The sequence below is a fragment of the Fundulus heteroclitus genome, chromosome 3, assembly GCF_011125445.2.
Source record: "Fundulus heteroclitus isolate FHET01 chromosome 3, MU-UCD_Fhet_4.1, whole genome shotgun sequence".
In the NCBI taxonomy this organism is placed as follows: domain Eukaryota; kingdom Metazoa; phylum Chordata; class Actinopteri; order Cyprinodontiformes; family Fundulidae; genus Fundulus; species Fundulus heteroclitus.
In genome coordinates this window covers 38,079,221-38,101,452 of record NC_046363.1, presented here as the reverse complement: position 1 = coordinate 38,101,452, position 22,232 = coordinate 38,079,221, and the positions used below count along the sequence as shown (strand labels likewise).

Genomic DNA, 22,232 nt, shown 5'->3' with positions numbered 1-22,232 from the left:
GGAAACAACAAGAGATTTCTGTGGCTTTTTTTCCATAAAGCACAGATTTGCCAAGTGAGATTAAGATGTTCATCACGCTTTTCAGGTTCTTCTTTGCAAATAAAAATATAAAACCGATTATGGTTTTCCTTCCAGTTAACAACTGCTTCAAGTTGGTCTTTCACATCAAACTAAACAGGAATATTATGAGATTTTAGGCTGCGATGTGACAAAATGTGAAAAGATGTGAGAAAAATTAAAGGGCAAATAAATCTATGACCAGACTGTGAATTTATGGCTCATTATACTTTTAAATGAGTCCATCAGATTTATAGTTCTCCTTCTTAATAATTAAGTGCCACCCCCACCACCACCATCATCCACACACCCTAATGTGAGAAATAATTGTTAAACTAGTTTTATCTGAAGGTTTCATGCAGGGACTATGATTTCTTTTTTTTATGTTGTGGTTCAAATCACAACTAAAACACAGACTTGTATTGCTTCCTTCTGCCTCACTGTGACTTATGCTGTTCGTCTGTTCCCCAGGTCCGTGGGGGAGATGCATGGGCAGCGACTGTGGTCCAGGAGGCAGCCAGAGCCGTGCAGTCTGGTGCGCTCACGTGGACGGCTGGACGACTCTTCACACCAACTGTGACCAGGGTCAGCGTCCCTCCAACCAGAGGAACTGCTTCCGTGTGTGCGACTGGCACAAGGACCTGTATGACTGGAAGCTGGGCGCCTGGAACGAGTGTGTGCCAGTGTCGGCAAGGACCTTTGGAGCCCCACGGCAGTTCACATGCAGTGGAGGCGAAGAGGGCATTCAGACCCGGGAGGTGGGCTGCATGCTTAAGACAGATGGGTCTCCAGCAGAGGATGCCATCTGCGAGTACTTTGAGCCCAAGCCGCGCCTGGAGCAGGCTTGTTTGATCCCTTGCCCTCAGGATTGTGTTGTATCAGAGTATTCGCCATGGACCTCCTGCTCCAAAACGTGCGGAACAGGCCTCAGGAACAGAGTGCGCAGCGTCCTGGTTCCTCCGCTTTTTGGAGGAGCGGGTTGTCCTAATCTCACTGAATTCCAGTCCTGTAAACCAGGACCTTGCGTTGGTCCCGAGGGCCTGTACAGCCTCAGGGTGGGACCGTGGAGCCCCTGCGCCCTGCCACCGACCCGGACTGCACGGCAAGCAAAACGCAGGAAAGGCAAAGGCCAAGGGCTCAGAGAGCGAGGAGGGGTAAAAGATCCTGAAACCAGGGAGCTGATTCAGAAGAAGAGGACCAGGAACCGCTTGAACCGGCAAGAGAGTCCATTCTGGGACATTCAGGTCGGCCACCAGACCCGGGAAGTGACCTGCATACACAGGAATGGAAGCACAGTGGGACGCAAGTAAGTGTTTTTACTTTTAATTCTGTATTTCTTTTATCTCCGTACTTTTTTCGAGCAAATGTTTTTATACGGTTGGTCATTTACCTCCATGTCTGTGGCTCATGACAGCCAAACATGTCAGATTTGTCCTCCTGAAATGTGTTCCTCCCTGTCAGGAGGTGACACATTCAGGAGGATGTTTGTCGTCTGGGTCTTTGTCAGTGCCATGCTGTCAGAACAATGAGGAACAACTACCATTAAAGTCTATTTGATGTGGAGTTCTGCGGAAGGAAGTGGAAAAAAAAAAAAAGGGCTCCCTCTGTGACATGAGATCAATCTCAGCCATGACTTTGATTCTTTTCACAAAAAAGACATTGGGTGGGGTTTTTCCCCGCTTGCAGCTTGGAATTGCTATTTCATTAAAAAATCAAGCATCACTCAGAATGACAGAGAACTTGTAGCTAAGTCATAAAAGTTTAAAACGCAATCATAAATCTAAAATAAGGCTGAGTGTGAGGGTTTGTTTTAGGGATCTAAAAGCCTTGTTTTATTTCTAGGATCATTTTTACAGCTTTTCCTACTTGGTTCAGTTTGGGCTTGAAACTTACAATACTTGTTTATTGCCATGACTAGAATTGGGAAATGTGTGCAAAACCTGCAAAGGGAAAATGTAGCAGGGGATCCAGCTTAAAGTTTCTGAAGCATGAGGATGTGGCCTGACGTTTTACTTGTGAGGGTTTGAGGCTCCTATAGAAATGTCACCATAAAAGCATCATTTCAAGGACATCGTCTGTCACTCCACTCAAACTTTAAAAGTCTGTTTACAGTTTTATGACATATTTTTCCCTTTAGCCACTTGAAGCTAATCCCACATGTGATGCGTTTGGAGAAGTTAAAATAAAAAAATATGGTCAGACTGGAGTTGAATGCGCTCTGCTTTATCTGGCTTGAACACTGAGTGAAAAAAAAGATTCAATGCCGCATCTAATTACCAGCAACATGCAGAGACATAAGCCGACGTATTTTTTTTTTTTTAATGACAGTAATGCAAACAGTAAAGCTGGCTGTTTTGTTTTTTGTTTTTTAAAAAAGCTTTTTCTTACCTAAAAAACTGTATCTCTGACATCTAGGATTCACTCCATTATTAAGTTTGCCCAGCTTAACAATGGATATATATATATATATTATAATAGAAGAAGAGAGAGAGAGAGCGATGAGGAGAGAGAGATAGACGAGGATATATATATATATATATGATATAGATGTATATCACTATATATATATATATATAGATATATATACTATATATATATGGAGATATTATATAGTATGTGTTTATATATATAGATGGTATATATATATATATATATATATATGTATATATAATATATATATGTATATATATGTATATATATCTATTTATATATGTATGTATGTCATATATATATTATATATATTGTATATATATAATATATTATATGTTATATATCTGTATATATATATATATATATATATATGTATGTATGTATATGTATGTATGTGTGTATGTATGTGTATATTATATATGTTATGTATATATATAATATATGTCTATATATATATATGTTAATGGTATGTATAATTATGTAACTATTATATGTATGTATGTATGTGTATATGTATATATATATGTATGTGTGTGTTATTCACATTGCCCATTGTCGAACAACAACTTCTAAACTGTTTTTAATAGTTTTAAACAATGACTGTGTTGCGTCCTCGTTCATCAGCTTTTGCTTGAAGCCAAGTTTTCAGTTGTTACCTAAAGATGAGAGATGTTTGTTCTGGGTTGAGGATTATGTTCTCCTAGCCCTACTGCTTTTACATAGCTTACCTTTTTGCTTGCATGGAAGATATTCAGGGATGATTTGTTATGAATAGGAGCCCACACATGCTTTTCACATTCCTCTTGCAGCAGTAGTTGTTATACCAATTATTTATTTTAACAGAGGTGCTCTGCTGTCTTAGAGATGTCATCATCCATTAAGTTGCATCTATGTTTTAAAGCGCCTGCAAAGTTTTCTTGGAGTCTAAAAAGTGTAGTTTGAAAAGATAAACTATCTGTTTTGAAATACTATCTAAAGACTTGCTGTCATCTGTGTTTTATTCATTCTTCTACTAAAACATGTTGCCACTTGGTGATTTACGGGAAGGTCAAATGATTGCAGATGGTAAGAAAGTCTATAGACGCAAGAGTAGGGAGACAATTGAGTAATTCTAGGAAAGTAAAAAATTGCAGCTCTTCAAAATGCTTTAAGTGATGAACTGTTATCCAAAATACATGTTTTAAATTGGCGTTGCTTCATGCCAGAGCTAACCTGTTTGACCTGTCATTATTTTGACTGAGAGCTACAAAGACACATTGTCAAACTGAAAATAAGGAAGATTAATGGCTGTCAGTTTCCATTCACTTGCTGCACACTCTTCCCATCTAACAATGTCTGAGAGCACAATGTCTGACAGGAAGTTCTGTCACTATGAACTTTGCAGACCAAAATCAAACATTGCTGAAGAAAACTTGTATTTGTGCGTCTTTGTCAAATCAGTCACATATGGTATGGCAGACAAAGATGTTGAGATATTATCTCTACATAAACTTTTGCAGAACATTTTAACTGTTCATACATTGTGGCAAAATTACGTGTTTGTGACTTACCTTAAATCTAAATCTGAAGGAACTCTCAAAAGCATCTGAGGTTGTTTATATCAGACCAAAACATCGAGGATTAGCTGCATAGAGGTGACTCCTGGCTTTTTACTTGATGGATGTTTGTGTTTTTTGCTGAATTGTTGGTAAATTGATCCTGGCAAGCTTTCTAGTTTGTTGTACAATTTGTAACATGCAAGTATTGTTTTTAGGGAGGGATCCATACAGCTCAGGTAGTGAAAAAAGCAAAAATTGTCTGAGTTGACTTAAACTGCTCTGATTTAAAAATTAAAGACCTGGGATACTTTTTGATGGTACAACCCCAAACCTCAATGGGCCGTGTTGGTTTTCTTATGAGTTAGTTAAAAACTGCGACTACATAATTGAAGTGGAAGGAAAAGTATATTTGCATTTCCACATTATTTACGGATGAAAACATAAGTATGGCTTGCATTAGTATTTAGTCCCCTTCACTTCTTTGTAAAATAACTTTATTTTTCTTAATTTTTTGCACATAATCTCATTAAGACAAATCTCATTATTGGAGGCCTGCTTTATGTATATAATTGTTAATGACGACCACTAATTGCGTGATGCAATGGAAGCAGATTAGGACATTAACAATGGGTGCATTTTGCATTGTCCTTAAAATGCATTAAGAAATTGGCAATAAAGAGTCACTCAAAGCAATCTGCTGGGTTTCCAGTTGTCTTGAGATTGCATGTGATGTGAATTGGCTCTATATAAACAAACTGAATCAGCTTTATATTTGAAGGGTGAAATAGATTTTTAGTTTGAGTTGTACCCCCACATTTGTTCTGTTAGGACAAATATTCTAATGTCTTGCAAAAGGTTTCACCCCAGTGCCGAGATGTGGGGACCTCATGGAACTTATCCAAAGCCACTTGCAGCTCTAATTGGCCCAAAGGTGTCTCTACAAAGTACTGACTTTAGCTGAGGTGAACAGGTGTCCACATTGAAACCTTCTGTTATTTTGGTCCTTGGTATTATTTGCTTCAAGGTAAAAGAAATTACATCTTTAAACTCATAGTCATGTTCTGTAGATGAAACGGTGCAAACTCTCGGCCAATTTATAATCCATTTTGTGAGGCAGCGGAACAAGAGATATGCTGTGTGTGTGGGGGGTGAATTTAAGGAACACCTTGAATACACTTCTGATTTCAACTGGGAAAGAAATCCTGCTGACACTGAATAGGTTATGTATTAGGAAACAAAGAATATCACATGACTTGATCCAAATGAAAAATTATTAACACACTGAGGTCTTAATCCAAAGTCACAGAGAAAGTGAAACCTGAAAAATTGAGTCACCCTCATGAGGTCCCTTTCTAATGGTTTGGTCAGAGGCATCCGCTCCAGTGGCCCACTGGAATTCACTTTGTATGACCCTGGCAGTGCTCATCCTGTTTCTCTTTGCACAAAGGGGCAAACCTTAGTATACTTAGTAAACTTTACCAACCCTTCTGGCAACGGCACGTATTAATGCGCCATCCTGATGGAGTCGGACTACCTGTCCCACCTCTGTAGGGTCCAGATATCGGCTCTTACTACCAAATGCAATGTGGCCAAATGCAAAACTACTAAAAAACAGTACATAAAGTAGGGGGGCTTTTGTGGCTTCCGCATGTAAAACCGTTCCTGTTTTTTGGGGCCGACTCATTGTTGCCCCCTTTACTGCACCTGTTGTTAACTTCATTAACACCAGAACAGCCGGCAATGATTGACAACCCCCTTTACGACTTAACTGACCAAATCAATATTCCAGATATTTAACTGACTTGATATTTTTCTCTGATTTAAAAGTGTTCCTTTAAATTTATGAGCAGTATGTATGTAACCCAGTGTTTGGCTATTTAATAACTGTAGGATAGTTGTATTGTCTTCCAATGAGCTGTTTCAGTTCCACCGTCTCCATTTCCTTTCCAGTACTCTGTTGAACGTCATACTGCTTCCTACAAGCGTCACAGTTTCTGGCTGTATCAAGGTTTTCCTACTCAAAACAGCTGCAAGCCAAAAATGTATCTTAACCAAAGTTCACACATCTTGTATTGTAAAGTTTAATCTTATCTGAAGTAGCTAGCCGTTAATGCTTTGTCAATGTGGGGCTCTCGCCAACGGCTGGGATCGATAATTTTAAAGGAACCTTGAAAACAACTTGCAAGCTCTTTGGAGCATTAATATTAATCCTTGACTTGTTTATTTCTTGTTTTAAAATATTCATAGTTGTTTTTGCGGCTCGTGGAAACTGGAGCAAACTTCCCAGAGAAGCGAAGATCCAGTCGTGTCCTAGCCAGACATCCCCCAAACATCTTGCTTGCTTCATTTCCAATTTTGTTTGATGAACATCTGTCACTGGGACACTTTCTTCTCCATGGTGCCTGACTTGCTCCACACAGGCAGCTTTCTTAATACTAACTTTCTGGCTTTTCCTACTCGTTCATCGGTTTTGTTTTCTGGAAGGGGATATTTTATAAAAAACCATTGTCTATAATGCACAACATTCAGATTTTGTTTATTTCTGAGTGTCTAAAGTTAGGAAAATGTATTTTCTCTAATCTTGACACAAGTGGAATTGCATTTTTCAGGCTCTCTCAACAGCCCTCTGCAAGAGAGATAAAGTCTTCAAGCTGGATTCTCATCAATGACCTGCTGGCCATTGGTGGATACGACTTTAAAACCTAAAGGCTTAAAATGAGCATTTTCTCTGCATCAGTTTACTTATTTAACTAGAAAACTAATTTGTCCCCATTCTGTTTGAGTGACTTAGATGAAGAAATAATGACATCTTTCTACAACTTCGAGATATATACCAAAATGTCCATGCATGCACACAACAAGCGAGGAAGGCTCAAAGGATTCAAAGATTGGAGTGAAAATGGGTCACTGGCTGCATTAGGGGCTTTTTAAAACAACAAGTTCCATCTGAAATGGGAAATCGAGCCATCGCCTCTCGGTGCTACACATTCACTGTTGTTTAAATTTCTCATTGTTTTCCTCCAAAGCAGAAATGAGCCAGCACACCATGTGCGCTTGGCGGAAAAACAAACCCGGGATTATTCACAGTGTCGCCTCGGTGCCACTTCAAAGCCTGCAGAGGTGTTTTAATCTGCAAAGACACAGGAGCTGTGAGATAAAAAAAGAAATACTGCTCATATGTTCCCTGATTTATACAAAAAGTCTGAGACGCTGGAGGTGAAGGGCGGTGGTAGCGTCTAAATGAGAGGCTTCTAAATGAAGCAGTGCTGTAATTAGCACTAATAGCTCGTCAGCTGCATTGCCTCGAGGGAGAGGACTTCCAGAATGAGTCGCAGAAAGCAGCCGACTTTGGTTTGAACAAATTTCTAATGATTGGGAAGGGACACAAGGAGGACGGGTTACTCATTACGACTAAATGTTGTTAGATGATGAAAAGATGTGGGAGAACAATGCATCACAGCCTGTTGTGGTTGTCTTAACACTTGGCTTATCAGTACGCCGACTCCTGTTTTATTCTTAATCTGAACAACCATTACGCACCATGTACGCTAATAAGAACAGCTAATGGCGCCGTTAAATTCAGAAAGACGATGTATATTTTTTTTTTTCTCCAAAAATCTGTCACTGACTATTAGTGGACCAAGGTTTCAGCTTTCAGTGGAGACACTTATCTTCAGAGGTTTCACATCAGAGAGCAGGGACTTGTCTTGTAAGCCAGGATGAAACTGGCTGGTGCACAAAGGAGAGGATTTTAAAATCACACCAAAAATTGTTTGCTGCACCACGACTTGTCCTCCACAACGGCTACATTTATTTGGAGGAATGGAGTGCTGTCGACGCAAACGAAGCACCATTAATGGCTCATTGGAATGAAAACTTGATGTAAATCTCCATTAGTTCAACATGATTACTTCGTATTTTGGCTTTGTGCTATTTGTGGTCAGCAATACATCTTCGGTTTCTTTCCAACGAGCTAAATTCATTATCTCAGTGGTCCAGTCGCGGTGAAAGAGCTCTGTGTGGGGCGACATAGGAGTAGAGATAAGTGAATAGGTGCGATTCACCAGGAGATTGACATGAACATATTTGACTAAACTATTGTCAGTCATCACACATTTTTATATGCAAACAGAGTACTTCAATTTTGATTATTGTGTTATGCTACAAAGGATTCCAACATTTAGTGTTACAGTATTGCCAACTGTTAATTCATTAGCATTTAAAATCACAGTTTTCTTGATTGATTTGGTTAGGGTTTGTCAATGATGGGTTCTAGTTTGAAGTTGTAATGCCAGACGGATTTTAAATTGTTGTGGTGCCTGACCAGGCTAGCTGTCATATGCTGTACAGACCTAATGTCTTCACCTCATTTGAGGCTTTTTTTAACACTAAATAAACGTGTTCAGATAGTTTGTAAAGTATCATGTGCTCAACTGATTTAAACGATGTGCAGCTGAAAATAAACATTTTAGACCTGTAAGTTTGACAATGCTATGCAGGCTTGGCAGCCATATTAAATTTGAATTATGTGCTCGTCAGGGGTCTCAGACTTTTTAGGTTGGAATTCTGCCTTGAGAGGCCGTTCTATTTTTACTCCTGAAGAATGTCTAGAAAAACTGAACATACCATTGTACTTGTATTTATTTATTTACCAATCTTGTTAATTCGGTATACACTACCTTAAATTGACATTGTGGCTGCTACAAGACAAGAGATGCTAATTTTGTATATTGTTGAACAATGACAATAAAGACCTCGTATTTTAAATTTCCTCAGATTAACCCTCCCTCTGTCTTCTTTATCTTGATTTCTTCTCAGCTTGTGCATACCGCGGGAACTGCCGCTGACCATCCAGTCCTGCGTTCTCCCTAAAGACTGCCAGGTAACCGAATGGACCGACTGGAGCTCCTGCTCCAAGACTTGTGTGGATCCTGAGTCTCTAAGAGGAAATCGCACTCGGAGAAGACAGGTGATCCAGTTCCCGGTTGGTGAGGGCATTGAGTGCCCTTTACTGGAGGAGACAGAGTCCTGTGAACCTCAGGGTGGTACTGTTCCTCCCTGTGCCAGGTAATCTCTCTTTGATTATGGAGCTGAGAGGGATGTTACATACTGTATTACAGACTGTTGGGATGTGGGTTTCATCACCTTCACTGGGGCATCGAAAGTTGGAACCCTTTAAATAACATGACCTCAGTTCTCTCACTGACTGGCAATAAATAAAATTGTTTCCCATTTTTGATCAGTTAAATTGTTTATAATTCTTAAATGCTAAAATAACTTTGAAATTGCAATAATTTTGTATGCTTATTTTTTAAGTTGTATGACTTGGGTCAAACATTTTGGGATTCTTTCCACAAGCTTCTCCCAATACGTAACTGAAGTTTTGGGTTGTCCCTCCTGATGGAAGTGGTTTAAGTGTCAGCCTTGTGACTCGCCTTGCTTGCACACACCTTTTAAGCTCTGAACACAAATTACCATTAGGACCGGCATAAGGGCTTTGTGATGGCCTCTCTAAAACATTGACTTAGATGAATCTATGCAGATTTTTTGTTTTATATATATATATATATATATATATATATATATATATATATATATATATATATATATATATATATATATATATATATATATATATATATATATATAGTCCCTCATAAAGAGTTGTCCACACATTCCCTGGGTGTAAAAAATAATTAAGGTCTTTGTAGATGTCTGACAACTTTGTATATTAAACACTCAAAATTGAAAAAAATAAAAAAAAATTCCTTATACAATCTATGCTTTATTGCAGTGTATTATCAATCACTTTTTGTAAAGACTTTTCTAAAAACAATATAAAACCATTACAATTTACCTAACAATCTCAGTAAAGTTGTTGCACAAACAAAAATTCTGAAACAGTTCAGATGAATATTATTAAATAATGAAGTACAGATCAGAACTAAAATTTAACTAAGTACAGGATATGCCCACCACTCTCTTCAACACGCTCTGATACTATGGTATCAGTGAAAATCAGTGAAATATCCAGTGAAGTGATATGTATTTGACATGTAGTGTTGTTTCTGGAAAAGAAATTCTAATTAATGTGAGACATAGTTTTTTCTTTGTAAAATGTTTTTCAGTAGAGTTATGGGTTTGCCTCCCCCCCTGTGCATGACTTTTCTTCCAATCTGTTGTTGTGCGATTTTGGTGAGCCTACAGGAGTACGATGCATACAAAATCATGCTAAGGCTGTGTAAATATCCGGTTTCGACTGTAAATGTAAATTATTACGATGGCCTCCTTTTCCTTATTTGTGGTATTAAGAGTCTGCTATGAAATACTGCAGGGATTCATTCAGTATGTTAGTCACGCTCACACACAATCCAGAAAAATCAAAGTGTTGGCTCAGGCTGCGCACACTTCCTGTTGACCTCCCTTTTCACATATCACCAAGATAATTTGCTCTCTTGGGTGGTGGTGTGTGTGTATATTTTGTGTTCGTGTGTGTGTTAGTCAGCATATGGATAGAGATTAGCATAAGTGTCTGGGTTGGTGCCAGACTCAAAGTAAAATTGGAGGAAGACTGTACGGCTATTTTGAATTTTCACACATAGGACAGAAAGACTCAGACTGTCAGATGGCTCAGATTCAACCCATATTATCTCTCCGCAATTCATACTGAGCAGGGAACCATATATTCTAATCCCATCCAGGAGATTATTTGGTTTTCTGTCAAACTGCTCACATTAACGCTACATCAATGACTATTTATGCATGTAGAAAAGATCATCTCTTCCCACTTTTGTTAGTATCACAGATTTTCCTTAACAATGCTAGTTATCCAGAGTTTTTTTTATGTACTTGAAATTGTGCTGCATAATTAGCTACGATAAAAAACAAGTAATCCATTACAACTGGATTACGACTGAGAAAAAAAAACATGTCTGCCATCTGAACATCTATTATGCTCTTGGCTGTAACCATGTGACATATTTATAGAAGTTTGTCAGCAGAATTTGCAGAATGTGCATATTTTGACACTTTATTAGAGTCACACTAGGCTGTCTGACTCTTGTTTTTCCCTTCTCTGTTGTTTCATGTCAACCTTGCAGTTACACGTGGAGGACCACTGAGTGGAGTGACTGTCGGGTTGACTTACTGCTGAGCCAACAAGACCGTCGACGCAGCAACATGACGGGGCTTTGTGGAGGCGGTCTGCAGACGAGGGAAGTTTATTGTGTCCAGGCCAATGCAGAGCTTCTGAAATACCTCAACAACCTCAAAGAAAAAGACAAAGGTAAAACTTAGAGCATTTGTAATTCTCCTGCTGAGATTCACGTTTCTTCCAAAATCTTAGGATGTTATGTTTAAAACTGTATAAAAACTGTCTGGATCCTCCAAATGAATTCAGGATGCTCTAATTTAAAATGCCAAATGGGTGTTGGTGTGTTGACAGCAGTCATTAACATCCAAATGTGATAGAATACATAAAAATCTCTAGAATGTGTTAAATTTAATCACCTGCAGTGGTGCTGCGGACTTCGATGGCACAACAAACTTCAGTTTATTGTTCATCTGAAGTTAAATGATCTAAAACTCTCTCACTGACAAACAAGTTTAAGCACCTAGTTAAGTACTGAAAAGGAAAATGGCCCCTTTTGGATATACTGTGGTATAGACGCGGACCAGCAGCGTATTTAAATTATCCAGATCACAAGGGACTGGTACTTCTAGAACAAGCACCAGAAGGCATACAAGTGCAGGTATGATGAGTAGAGCTATGTTATTATAGTCAGTCACTATAAATCCCACTCACCAGCTAATGGTGCAAAGCAGGGAGTCAACTGTGTGCAAAGTTTTGTTTCATTGGTATTTTGTACAAATTGATTTTGATTAAGATTTGTTGAAAATATTCCAAAGTAGTGTTGCATGCTACAATAATAGGGCAGATTTATTACACCATAGGTGTTTTTAGTGTTTTAAGGAATTTGCACTTAGATAAAGGTATATAGCCACGTCATGTGCTTATAGAAAAAGACCAAAAACTGTTTGATCATAATGAAATAAGGTTATATACACCAAGCCTCCATCTTGATAGAGTTTTGATGGTCCTTTTTGAGACAAAAAATAATTCTCTCTCGGCTGCGATTAATGAATATAAACAGACCTGGTGCTGACAACTAGCAACAGTATCGCAGAACTATCTTAATGCCGGTTTGCTTAATTAATAAATCAGTTGTAAATCATGCCGGACCGAGACTGACCCTCTGAAATGCCTCGCAGTAAAGCGGCAGCTCGGCGTGATCGAAATCCAACCGTTAATTAAATAAATTAATCTACAAAAACTTTAACAGCCTCATATCAGAACATTTACTCACGTCAATCAAATCTGCGGTCACATCTGAGCAATCAGCAGCTTTAATGTTCGCTTCAGGGAACACCAACGTTCATACTGTATTCCCAGTGACATTCCAGTCTTTTCCGTCTTGGAATCATATTTGTTTGCGCTTTTTCACGCTGGGAGATGCTAATAGCCGTTAGCCACTTCCTTGTTTTAACCCCTGCTGTGCATGCGCAGTACATACTTCTGTAAAAAGAAACACACAAGGCTTTATTTACGAACAAATTGAGCAGAATCATTGCATAAAACACTAAAATAACAACTAATATGCCAGCAGGATGTGATAATCTTTCATAAAAATGTTGTATGCAGCCAGAGTGAGCTACTGACGTACATTAATAAAAAATAGTCAAATAATGTGGCTATGCACCTTTAAGGTCTCTCTTCAGGTGGATGGAGTACCTGAAAATTGCACTTTAGTGAGAGTAGTGGTCAGTTAAAATTATATTATCCAATTACAATTGAAAAATAGTAATTGACATAAGAGTAAAAAAATATGTTTAGAAAAACACTACTTAAGAATTCTCAGTACCTGCTTGTTTGGAAAGGCTATTTGTTGTTGTTGTAGAAATGATGTAATCCAACTAAAATTTAAACTATGTTTAAATTGAGGTATATTAAAATAATGAAATACAAAAACTGAGACCCCGTCCACATGGAACGAGATTAGGTGCATCTGCAAAGGTCTTTTGCCGTTTAGGCTGTGTGCGCACATGGATGTGGCGTGTTGGCAGACCTTATAGTTATAATTTTTGAAACCAGGTCCCAGAGTGGATTAATCCCTTAACGGTGTTTTAATTTTTTCATTTGTACATGTGAGCCGCATCTTTTCTTTAATGACAGTATCATAGCTTCACCTCTCTCTGTAACCCGCATCCACCTCGCTCTCACAAAAAACAACAAGGATGGCGCCGTTTGGTGTTACGGCTGTTAGTAGCGTCCTCAGACTCTTCCTTTCTAACAAGCCTGCTATACACGCCTTACCCCTGCCTACCCACATAAAGATCACGTTGAACATGTGTAAATGTTTTTGTCTGATCTTCCGCCACGATGCACAGAGTGATCTGTGATGTTTTTTACATGTTTCTGAGTCAGTGTCACAGCTCCATCAATGTGGCCAGCATACTTACTTTTCAGTTGTGCTACGTCCTCTCGTGTGAACGCACATTTTTTCTTAATCATTTATGAAAATTTACCCTGCTCACTTCCTCTGAACATAAATGTTGTAAAAACTAGAACCTTCGTTAGGCAACCTATGCATATTTGTACAGTGTAAACTACCTCCAGTGACAAAATACACAATGTACAGATTTGCTTGTTCCATATGGCACAGCAGGGTAACCGGACAAAAAAAAAAAAGTATGTCTGTGTATGTTTGGCTGAAGGTTTCCACTGAAACTGGAGCTACACTACATGATATTTTATCCGATTTTACCCCAGATTCTCAGTTGAGGGAAATGTGTGAGCTCAGTCGTACTCAAACATGTTCTGATTTTCTGAGGGTGATGTGGAGGTAGTCGGGTAAAGTTAAATGATCAAATGCATGTTGCCTACGCCCAATGAAAAGAGCTTGGACGTGGCATCAAGTGCTAGCCGATTTTATTTTTAACTGTACCATCTTATGTACGAACTATCAACTAATTACAATCCCGTGATAAAAAAACAAACAAAAGGGAAACTTGGACATTTAAGACTAAAACAGTAATAATTCACCTACTGTATTGCATGTAATGATAATGGGACGTATTGCAACAAATGGACATTTCTGGATGAAACATTTTTATAGTAAATCCATAATGTCTATCAATCCAGCCCAAACATTTTGTTCCTGTCTGTTTAGATATAAAATAACATTTTTAGATTAGAGCCATTTTTGACAGACACTCAAAATTCTCAGTATGCATCTAAAATAATATTACAGTCAGCACGCTCTAAATCATGTTCACTTCTGGGTTAAAGTTAACATTTTTCACATGCATCCCTTTCATTACCTACTGCTATGTTTGTTCCTTCAAGCTGCCGCACTCAGTGGCGTTACTTCAAACCAGTATTACTTAAAATCAAGACAAGTAGTGCAATAAAATAACTTTTGGATTCACTTTATTTTTATTTATTTTTACTCAATTAAATGTAAGTTGTTCACTGAACTGAGTAAATGTAACTCATTACTACCCAGATCTAGTAACTCTCGTCTGCAGTCACAGAATACCTTCTCTATAGCATCTCTGTTTTGAAATATGTTTTGGCAACCAAGATCCCATTGGTTGCCAATATATATTCATAATTAAGCTAAAATAATATGTATTTTAATATTAATAATAAAATTAAGTAATGACAACAATACTGATATGAAGATATAAATTTTTTTTCAGGATTAGATACATTTTAAATACGTATTTTAAAACATTATCAATTATAGTAAAAATACACATAACAGACATAAGTCAAGAGTTTGCTTTAAAAATCACTTATTTGCTGTTCCAGCAACTGCTGACTGCTAAACAAATATGTCACCGACTAATTTCTGTCTGCAGAGCTTCATTCATAGTGCATCTGGCGTTAAGATGGTCTACTGTTTTGACAAATGGTGATCAACAAAGTTTATAGCTGCCTTTTTATTAAATGATCTCGGTGACAAATTACAATCTCCATCCTTAAATACACAAGACACCAAACATTCAGGCTGTTGTTTTTTACGAGCAGAGTGAATACCGTGAGCTGTTTTAATTAGCTTTAATATGTGTTGTCTGAAATTCATAGAGCAGAATGCATGGCTAAGCCTTTCATCGTGGAGGCTGTATCTCTGTTAATCATCTGTATTGATGCTGTGGGGGAAATAAAAACGCTTGTCAAACGGCTTCAGGCGTAACACCTAAAGGCATCATTGCGGATGCCATGATGAGTGCAAGTTGGCCACCGGCTCGGATAACGGCAGTTCGATAAAGCTGGCAGGTTGATAATACATTAAACGGACAAAACAAACCTCTCTGAGGACTACAGCCAGAACAGATCTGCAGCCCAACACTTGAAACTCTTTGGTGGGTGACATATTCCCACTTAACAAATGCAAACCTTGCACCCTGGTATATAGATATTGCAAAATCTGACCATTAGGTATTATTTATAATCTATCCCAATGTCTAAATGTTCCGTCCGTTCACCCGATGTACTCTGTTACCAGAACCGTACAAACTATTCATCTACATACTGGTCTGCATGTCTACCAAATCAGACCAATCTTCCAGGGTACTTTGACCTCTTTGTTTTTTGTTTTTTTGGAGTGTTTTCTCTTTGGGTGTAATATTTTACATTTAAGAGGGAAAGAGAATGATGGTTGATTAGTCAACACCAGCTAATTTCAGTGGAGGTAGACGACATATTTGGACCATCCAATCCTTTTTTTGTGCTCTTAAAATACATTTTTTCCCCTGCTCTGTAAATTCCAAAAAAGTTAAAAAACAAAACAACTGGACTTTTTCCGAAGTTTGAAGACGTGTCAATTCAAAATGTCTAGAGTAGTGTGGAACTCCAAGCTTTATAGTATCGCCCAACAAAGGCCTTGTAATGGCTTAGATAACAAGCAAATTGAACCAAAACAGGTCCCATTACTAAGGGGCGGACCTATTTTGTTTTGAATTGAGAAAGCTTTCTGGATGGGAAGCGAAACGTCTTCAAACTTCGGAAAAAAGTCCAGTTGTTTTTTTGTTTTTTTTTTAGCTTTTTTGGAATGACTATGACCTGGATGACTGAGAATCTTCACCAAACTGGTCTGTAGAGTCCTCTCTCTGGGGCTTGTTGGGTTTTGCCTAAAACAGCCAAGTGTGCAGACGGAAACCAGGCGTGAAGGTTCCGACACTCTTCACTGGATGGTTGTTTGTCAGGCAGAAGGTTGTGGGATCAATCCTCAGCTTTCCTGGTTCATGTGCTGAACGTCATTGGGCCAAAACGCGTAACGCCCTCCAAGGCCTTTACTGGTGTGTCAGGCTGTGTGCAATAGGAAGAAAAGACATGGTTGTGAATAAATGTTGCTTTATACTGTATAAATAATGTATTTGCTCAGCAAGACCAGGGGGGAGAATGCACTGCCTTGACCATTTTTATTTCTTTATTTTTTTACGTTATCTTACACAGCTTCTGAATTATCAGCTAATATAGTATTTATATCAATCTCTATGTAGAATTCTCTACATAGATTTCTACATATGAAATATGTATATTAATGAAATATTTTCTATCTTCAAAACTGGCTGTGCCATGGCATTAAACACTTTAAATATTAAGGGTACATTCTCACTTTATTTCATATCCTTTGTGGAGGATTTTCCTCATTGATTCATTGAAATTAGTCTGTACCTTTGGAAAAAAAAAAGGTTTTCCTTTAGGTATTCAAAAGTAGTGATGGTAAAATTTAGTAGATTCTGGTTTCTGACAGCAGCAGCAGTCCTTTACAGAATATGTTGTAGCATATATTTCTCACCTGTTCTAGCACCTTGTTTAGAGCACTTCCAGGGTTTATAATCAGAGGCGCATATCAAATAGGTCTCCTGAGGCAGGAGGAGAAATCTGAGCAGAGAAATAAGAAAATTATTTCAAAATCTGATGTTTTATATCGCAGCAACATGACGTGAGCCAAAAAATGCTAGATAATCTCAGAGAATGGCTCACAAAAACTAACTCTAAAGAAAATTTTTCAAGTTTCAGCTGATTTTGTTGGAATGAGTTAACTGTTTAAATCTCCCAGAGATTCATTTGAGGCCATTTTATTAAATAAAACCTGTAAATTAGAACATATATCTTTTTTAAAAAGTGCATTTAAAGTAATGCTCTCTACATTAACTCGGCAAAAATGAAGAGCAAAATTTAAAAAGACAATAATAGGCAGACCTTAAAATCAACAATGAAATTCAAAATGAGGAAAAATTAAAACTCAGTTTTTGTTGTGGTCCAGAATACCGTGAAAAATAAATCACCTTGGTACCAAAAAATTACAAGACCTGTGTCACTGCAAATACGTTTAGCCATTGCCATTATTTTCACTATTTAAAACAGGATTATAAACATCTGATTATTCCTATTTTTGTGAATCTTGATGTGAAGACTTATTTCTAAGGGTTTTCAGCTGTTGTAAACGTAATTGAAATTCAATAATCTTTGACATTTTCTCCTGCTATTAAGATTATAGATTACTAAATACCTCATTCTGTTAATTGCACGGCATTACATTAGTGATATACATCCTTTTAATTCGTAACTGTTGCTAAAATAAAGTAGATCAAACACTCTTAGAGACTTGGACTGAAAGAACAGGCAACAGTCGGCTATATTGTTAAATTATTTTAATTATGAGTTAATTTTATCTATAATTACTGTATTCCTGTAGGAGTTCTTCCTAGAGTGTCCTTAAATATCAGATGCTATTTCGTCAGCTTGCTACCAGAGCAGATCGAGATCCGTTTACCCGCTGACGTCCTCGTTGGAAAACAACAGAGCCATTTACAGCCAAGGATTGTCTGGATTTGTGTGTCGGACTGCGTCTCATCGCTTTTCAAGTCTCAAGTGCAAAAGGCCTGCATATCCGACACTAGCCAAGCCAGTTTAGAGTCAAAGCTGCCCTCTTAAGAGCATTTTAAAGACATTAGCTGAGGTAAGGTTAAGCCTATGGTGGCCGATCACTCTGATCACGTGACAAAAACTGAAGGATGAGGCGCCCCGTTCCGACATTTCAAATGATGTGAGAAATTCCTCTTAGGCAACAAAGAAGTTTTTAGTAAATTATAGATAAATTTACATAACACATTTCAGATTTTTGCATGTTGCATTACATTGTTTTTGCAGTTCTTATAATTTAAAACACTGTAATGTAGGATATTAATTGGAATCTGAAGAGAAAGTTAGGCTTTCTGTTCAGGTCAGCTGTTAAAGGGAGACCTCTCTAACACCAGTCTAATTTATCTGAAATATAATTCTTCCTGATTTTTTAGATATCATTTCTCTTCAGTGTTTGGAAGTTGTTGTTTTTTTTATTTCTTCTCACCCTGCTGCTGTTTTGGCATCAGAGACTAACGTCAGAATTTGTAATCCCTCTCTTAAATCCCTAATTGCCTCGGCTGTTTCTGTAGAGCGGCATACCAGACCGGCTCTATGTCAGGCTTGTCTCTTAGTGACTAAAATGTAAATATCGCAAGTCAGGAAGTAGGTTATATATGGATATAAATTAGAGCAGAACAGCTTAGAAGTGCTCCACACACACCAGCTAAGACTGGCAAAGACAAAAAGATTTGAAGGACAATACATTTGCCTTGGATTAATTGCCAAGGGACATTTTTTTTCTTTAATCCCAGTTCACTATGGTGAAAATACACTGCCTGGCAAAAAAATAAAAAATCAGTCGCCTCCAAAAAAAAGGTCACACATTCGTTGGACCGCCTTTAGCTTTGATTACGGCATGCATTCGCTGTGGCGTTATTTCAATAAGCTTCTGCAATGTCAGAATCAGAAATACTTTAATAATCCCAGAGGGAAATTATTTTCGTTACACACTCCAGATATACAAACAACATATATATATATATATATATATATATATATATATATATATATATACATATATATATATATATATATATATATATATATATATATATATATATACACACACACACACATACACACACACACACACACACACACACACAAAGGGTTTGGACAATGAAACTGAAACACCTCCCATTTTACTGTGGGAGGTTTCATGGCTAAATTGGACCAGCCTGGTGGCCAATCTTCATTAATTGCACATTGAACCAATAAGAGCAGAGTGTGAAGGTCCAATTAGCAGGGTAAGAGCACAGTTTTGCTCAAAATATTGCAATGCACACAACATTATGTGTGACATACCAGAGTTCAAAAGAGGACAAATTGTTGGTGCACGTCTTGCTGGCGCATCTGTGACCAAGACAGCAAGTCTTTGTGATGTATCAAAAGCCACGGTATCCAGGGTAATGTCAGCACACCACCAAGAAGGACGAACCACATACAACAGGATTAACTGTGGACGCAAGAGGAAGCTGTCTGCAAGGGATGTTCGGGTGTTAACCCGGATTGTATCCAAAAAACATAAAACCACGGCTCCCCAAACCACGGCAGAATTAAATGTGCACCTCAACTCTCATGTTTCCACCAAAACTGTCCGTCAGGAGCTCCACAGGGTCAATATCCACGGCCGGGCTGCTATAGCCAAACCTTTGGTCACTCGTGCCAATGCCAAACGTCGGTTTCATTGGTGCAAGGAGCGCCAATCTTGGGCTGTGGACAATTTGAAACATTTACTGTTCTCTGATGAGTCCACCTTTACTGTTTTCCCCACATCCGGGAGAGTTACGGTGTGGAGAAGCCCCAAAGAAGCGTACCACCTAGACTGTTGCATGCCCAGAGTGAAGCATGGGGGTGGATCAGTGATGGTTTGGGCTGCCATATCATGGCATTCCCTTGGCCCCATACTTGTGCTAGATGGGCGTGTCACTGCCAAGGACTACCGAACCATTCTGGAGGTCCATGTGCATCCAATGGTTGAAACATTATATCCTGAAGGAGGTGCCGTGTATCAGGATGACAATGCACCAATACACATAGCAAGACTGGTGAAAGATTGGTTTGATGAACATGAAAGTGAAGTTGAACATCTCCCATGGCCTGCACAGTCACCAGATCAAAGTATTATTGAGCCACTTTGGGGTGTTTTGGAGGAGCGAGTCAGGAAACATTTTCCTCCACCAGCATCACGTCGTGACCTGGCCACTATCCTGCAAGAAGAATGGCTTAAAATCCCTCTGACCACTGTGCAGGACTTGTTTATGTCATTCTCAAGACAAATTGACGCTGTATTGGCCGCAAAAGGAGGCCCTACACCATACTGATAAATTATTGTGGTCCAAAACCAGGTGTTTCAGTTTCATTGTCCAACCCCTGTACATCCCATGATTCAGTAGCTTGTAGAATCAACGTTAGCAGCCACAACTCCATGCAACTGTTTAGTGTCTGAGTTTATCAGCTTCTTCATGGGGAAATTCTTTTTGTTTAATATTGTTTTTCTGTTGTTTTTTTTTTGTAGCAGTAGTGCCTCATTTTTTCAAATTAGGCTGACAGCAAAGGGGGTTTGAGAGAGGGGGGGTGGGGTTTGGTAAAGGACCACAGGCCGGAATCGAACCCGGGTCAGCCACATCAAGGACTAAGGCCTCCGCACATTGGTGGTGCTCACTACCCCTGTGCGATTGGAGCACGCCCCTGGGGGGAAATTCTTAATCATCCTACTTTTCAGCTTTGTTTCAGTTCATTGTGGTTTCCAGAAATGTGTTTTTGCACAGCTCACTTCTGGTCCCATCCGATCGTTTCAGGTTGAGGTCTGCACTTTGACTGGACCCTTGGCACATCTTGAGTCTTTTCTGTTTCAGCCATTCTATTGCTGCTGTGTCTGGGACTACAGTCCTCTTCTTGACCCAGTTTGAGCCTGTTGGATAGATGACTTCACATTTCACTTTAGAATAGATTGGTATACAGAGGAGTTGATTCAAAGTTTGGAAGACGCAAAGCAACCCATATCATCCTCCATCCACCGACATCTCGGTATGAGGTGCTGAAGTGCCGTGTTTGCTATTTATTATGGCAAAAGATCTTTATTTCGGTCTCGGCTGTCCAGAAAACTTGGTTTTAGAGTTTAAAGCATCCATTCTGATGCAACTCTACAAAGTTAAGATGTGCATATACTGTTTACTGGGGAAGAGAGTTTCTCTTTGCCAGCTTTTCTAGCAAGCCATGCTTGTTCATGCTTTTTCCTAATGCTCATGTCATGTCCCTTTTATTACATTTCCAGCATACCACATAGAGAAACTGGTTGCCTGAATGAAAGGCAGTTTTGCTCCATATCTTAAAATAGTATTTTAATTGGGTGATTTACTTTTGTTTTTAAATCAAGGCTATAGCCTGCAGTCACAAACGAAGCGTTTTTTTTTTTGTCTCTTGGAATTGCGTAATGTGACCTTGAATTGAAGATTGATGGATGTCTTAAATTGTTTGTCTTCTTTTGAATACTAAACTTTACCAGATTGATGGGCAACACCAATTGTTTCTCTAAAGTCATTGCTGCAGTCTTGGCAATGTGTTAACACTCACCTCTAGGCTTTATACAAACAAACGCTAAAATTATTCTGCTCTCACAGAGCAGGTCTCACATGCTGATGACAAGTTAATTTTAAATGTCTTTCATTAGCAGCATGTGTTTAATACTTTCCCTCTTAAACCCAGTGGAAGCTGCTAGGATGTACATTGTTTTTTTACTGTAGTGTAGGAATGTTTTTCTCAGTAAATAAAACCCCTTTTTTAAGCATTTGGTAACTGCAAGCAGAAATATACTTAATTGAAGGAATTTTCTGGATGAATTTATGATCAGAAAAAAAAACAATACCAGGTGATTATATCTGGAATGCCAGATTAAATTTACTGGAAGTGTAACAGATGCTTTCCTTGTATGCCTTTTGGTTCTCCTTTAATGGTTCTAAGAGTGGTGCAGAACAATGCTTTTAGGCATTGATTTTATAAAAGGTCAAGAAGGAACTGGAAGTGCATTTGCATTGTGTCAGCTTTGTTTATCAGATGTCAAATTGATCTGCAGTCGTTTGGTTGTGCGTGAGCATGAGTCCTAATTAAAGAATAATGAGCCTGCTAGCTTAGATCCGATCCATCAGTGCAAGCTAACAAAAAGTGTTTTGTATGTAATGATGGAATAATGTTGAACTTATGAGATTGTTTCTTCTTTGCTCTCCTTT

At 38.4% G+C, this 22,232-nt stretch overlaps 1 protein-coding gene across 5 annotated transcripts in view; it reads left to right on the top strand.

Annotated features, from left to right (window-relative positions):
* The window catches only part of LOC105935547 (thrombospondin type-1 domain-containing protein 7A), a 229,492-nt gene that overhangs the window by 86,584 nt on the left and 120,676 nt on the right, over nucleotides 1-22,232 (top strand). For all 5 annotated transcript variants that reach the window (XM_036135332.1, XM_036135329.1, XM_036135330.1 and 2 more), the window contains exons 2-4: nucleotides 529-1,363; nucleotides 8,844-9,092; nucleotides 11,126-11,310. In XM_036135332.1, coding sequence (XP_035991225.1) covers nucleotides 529-1,363; nucleotides 8,844-9,092; nucleotides 11,126-11,310 — 1,269 coding nt within the window. The remainder of the gene's footprint in view (nucleotides 1-528; nucleotides 1,364-8,843; nucleotides 9,093-11,125; nucleotides 11,311-22,232) is intronic.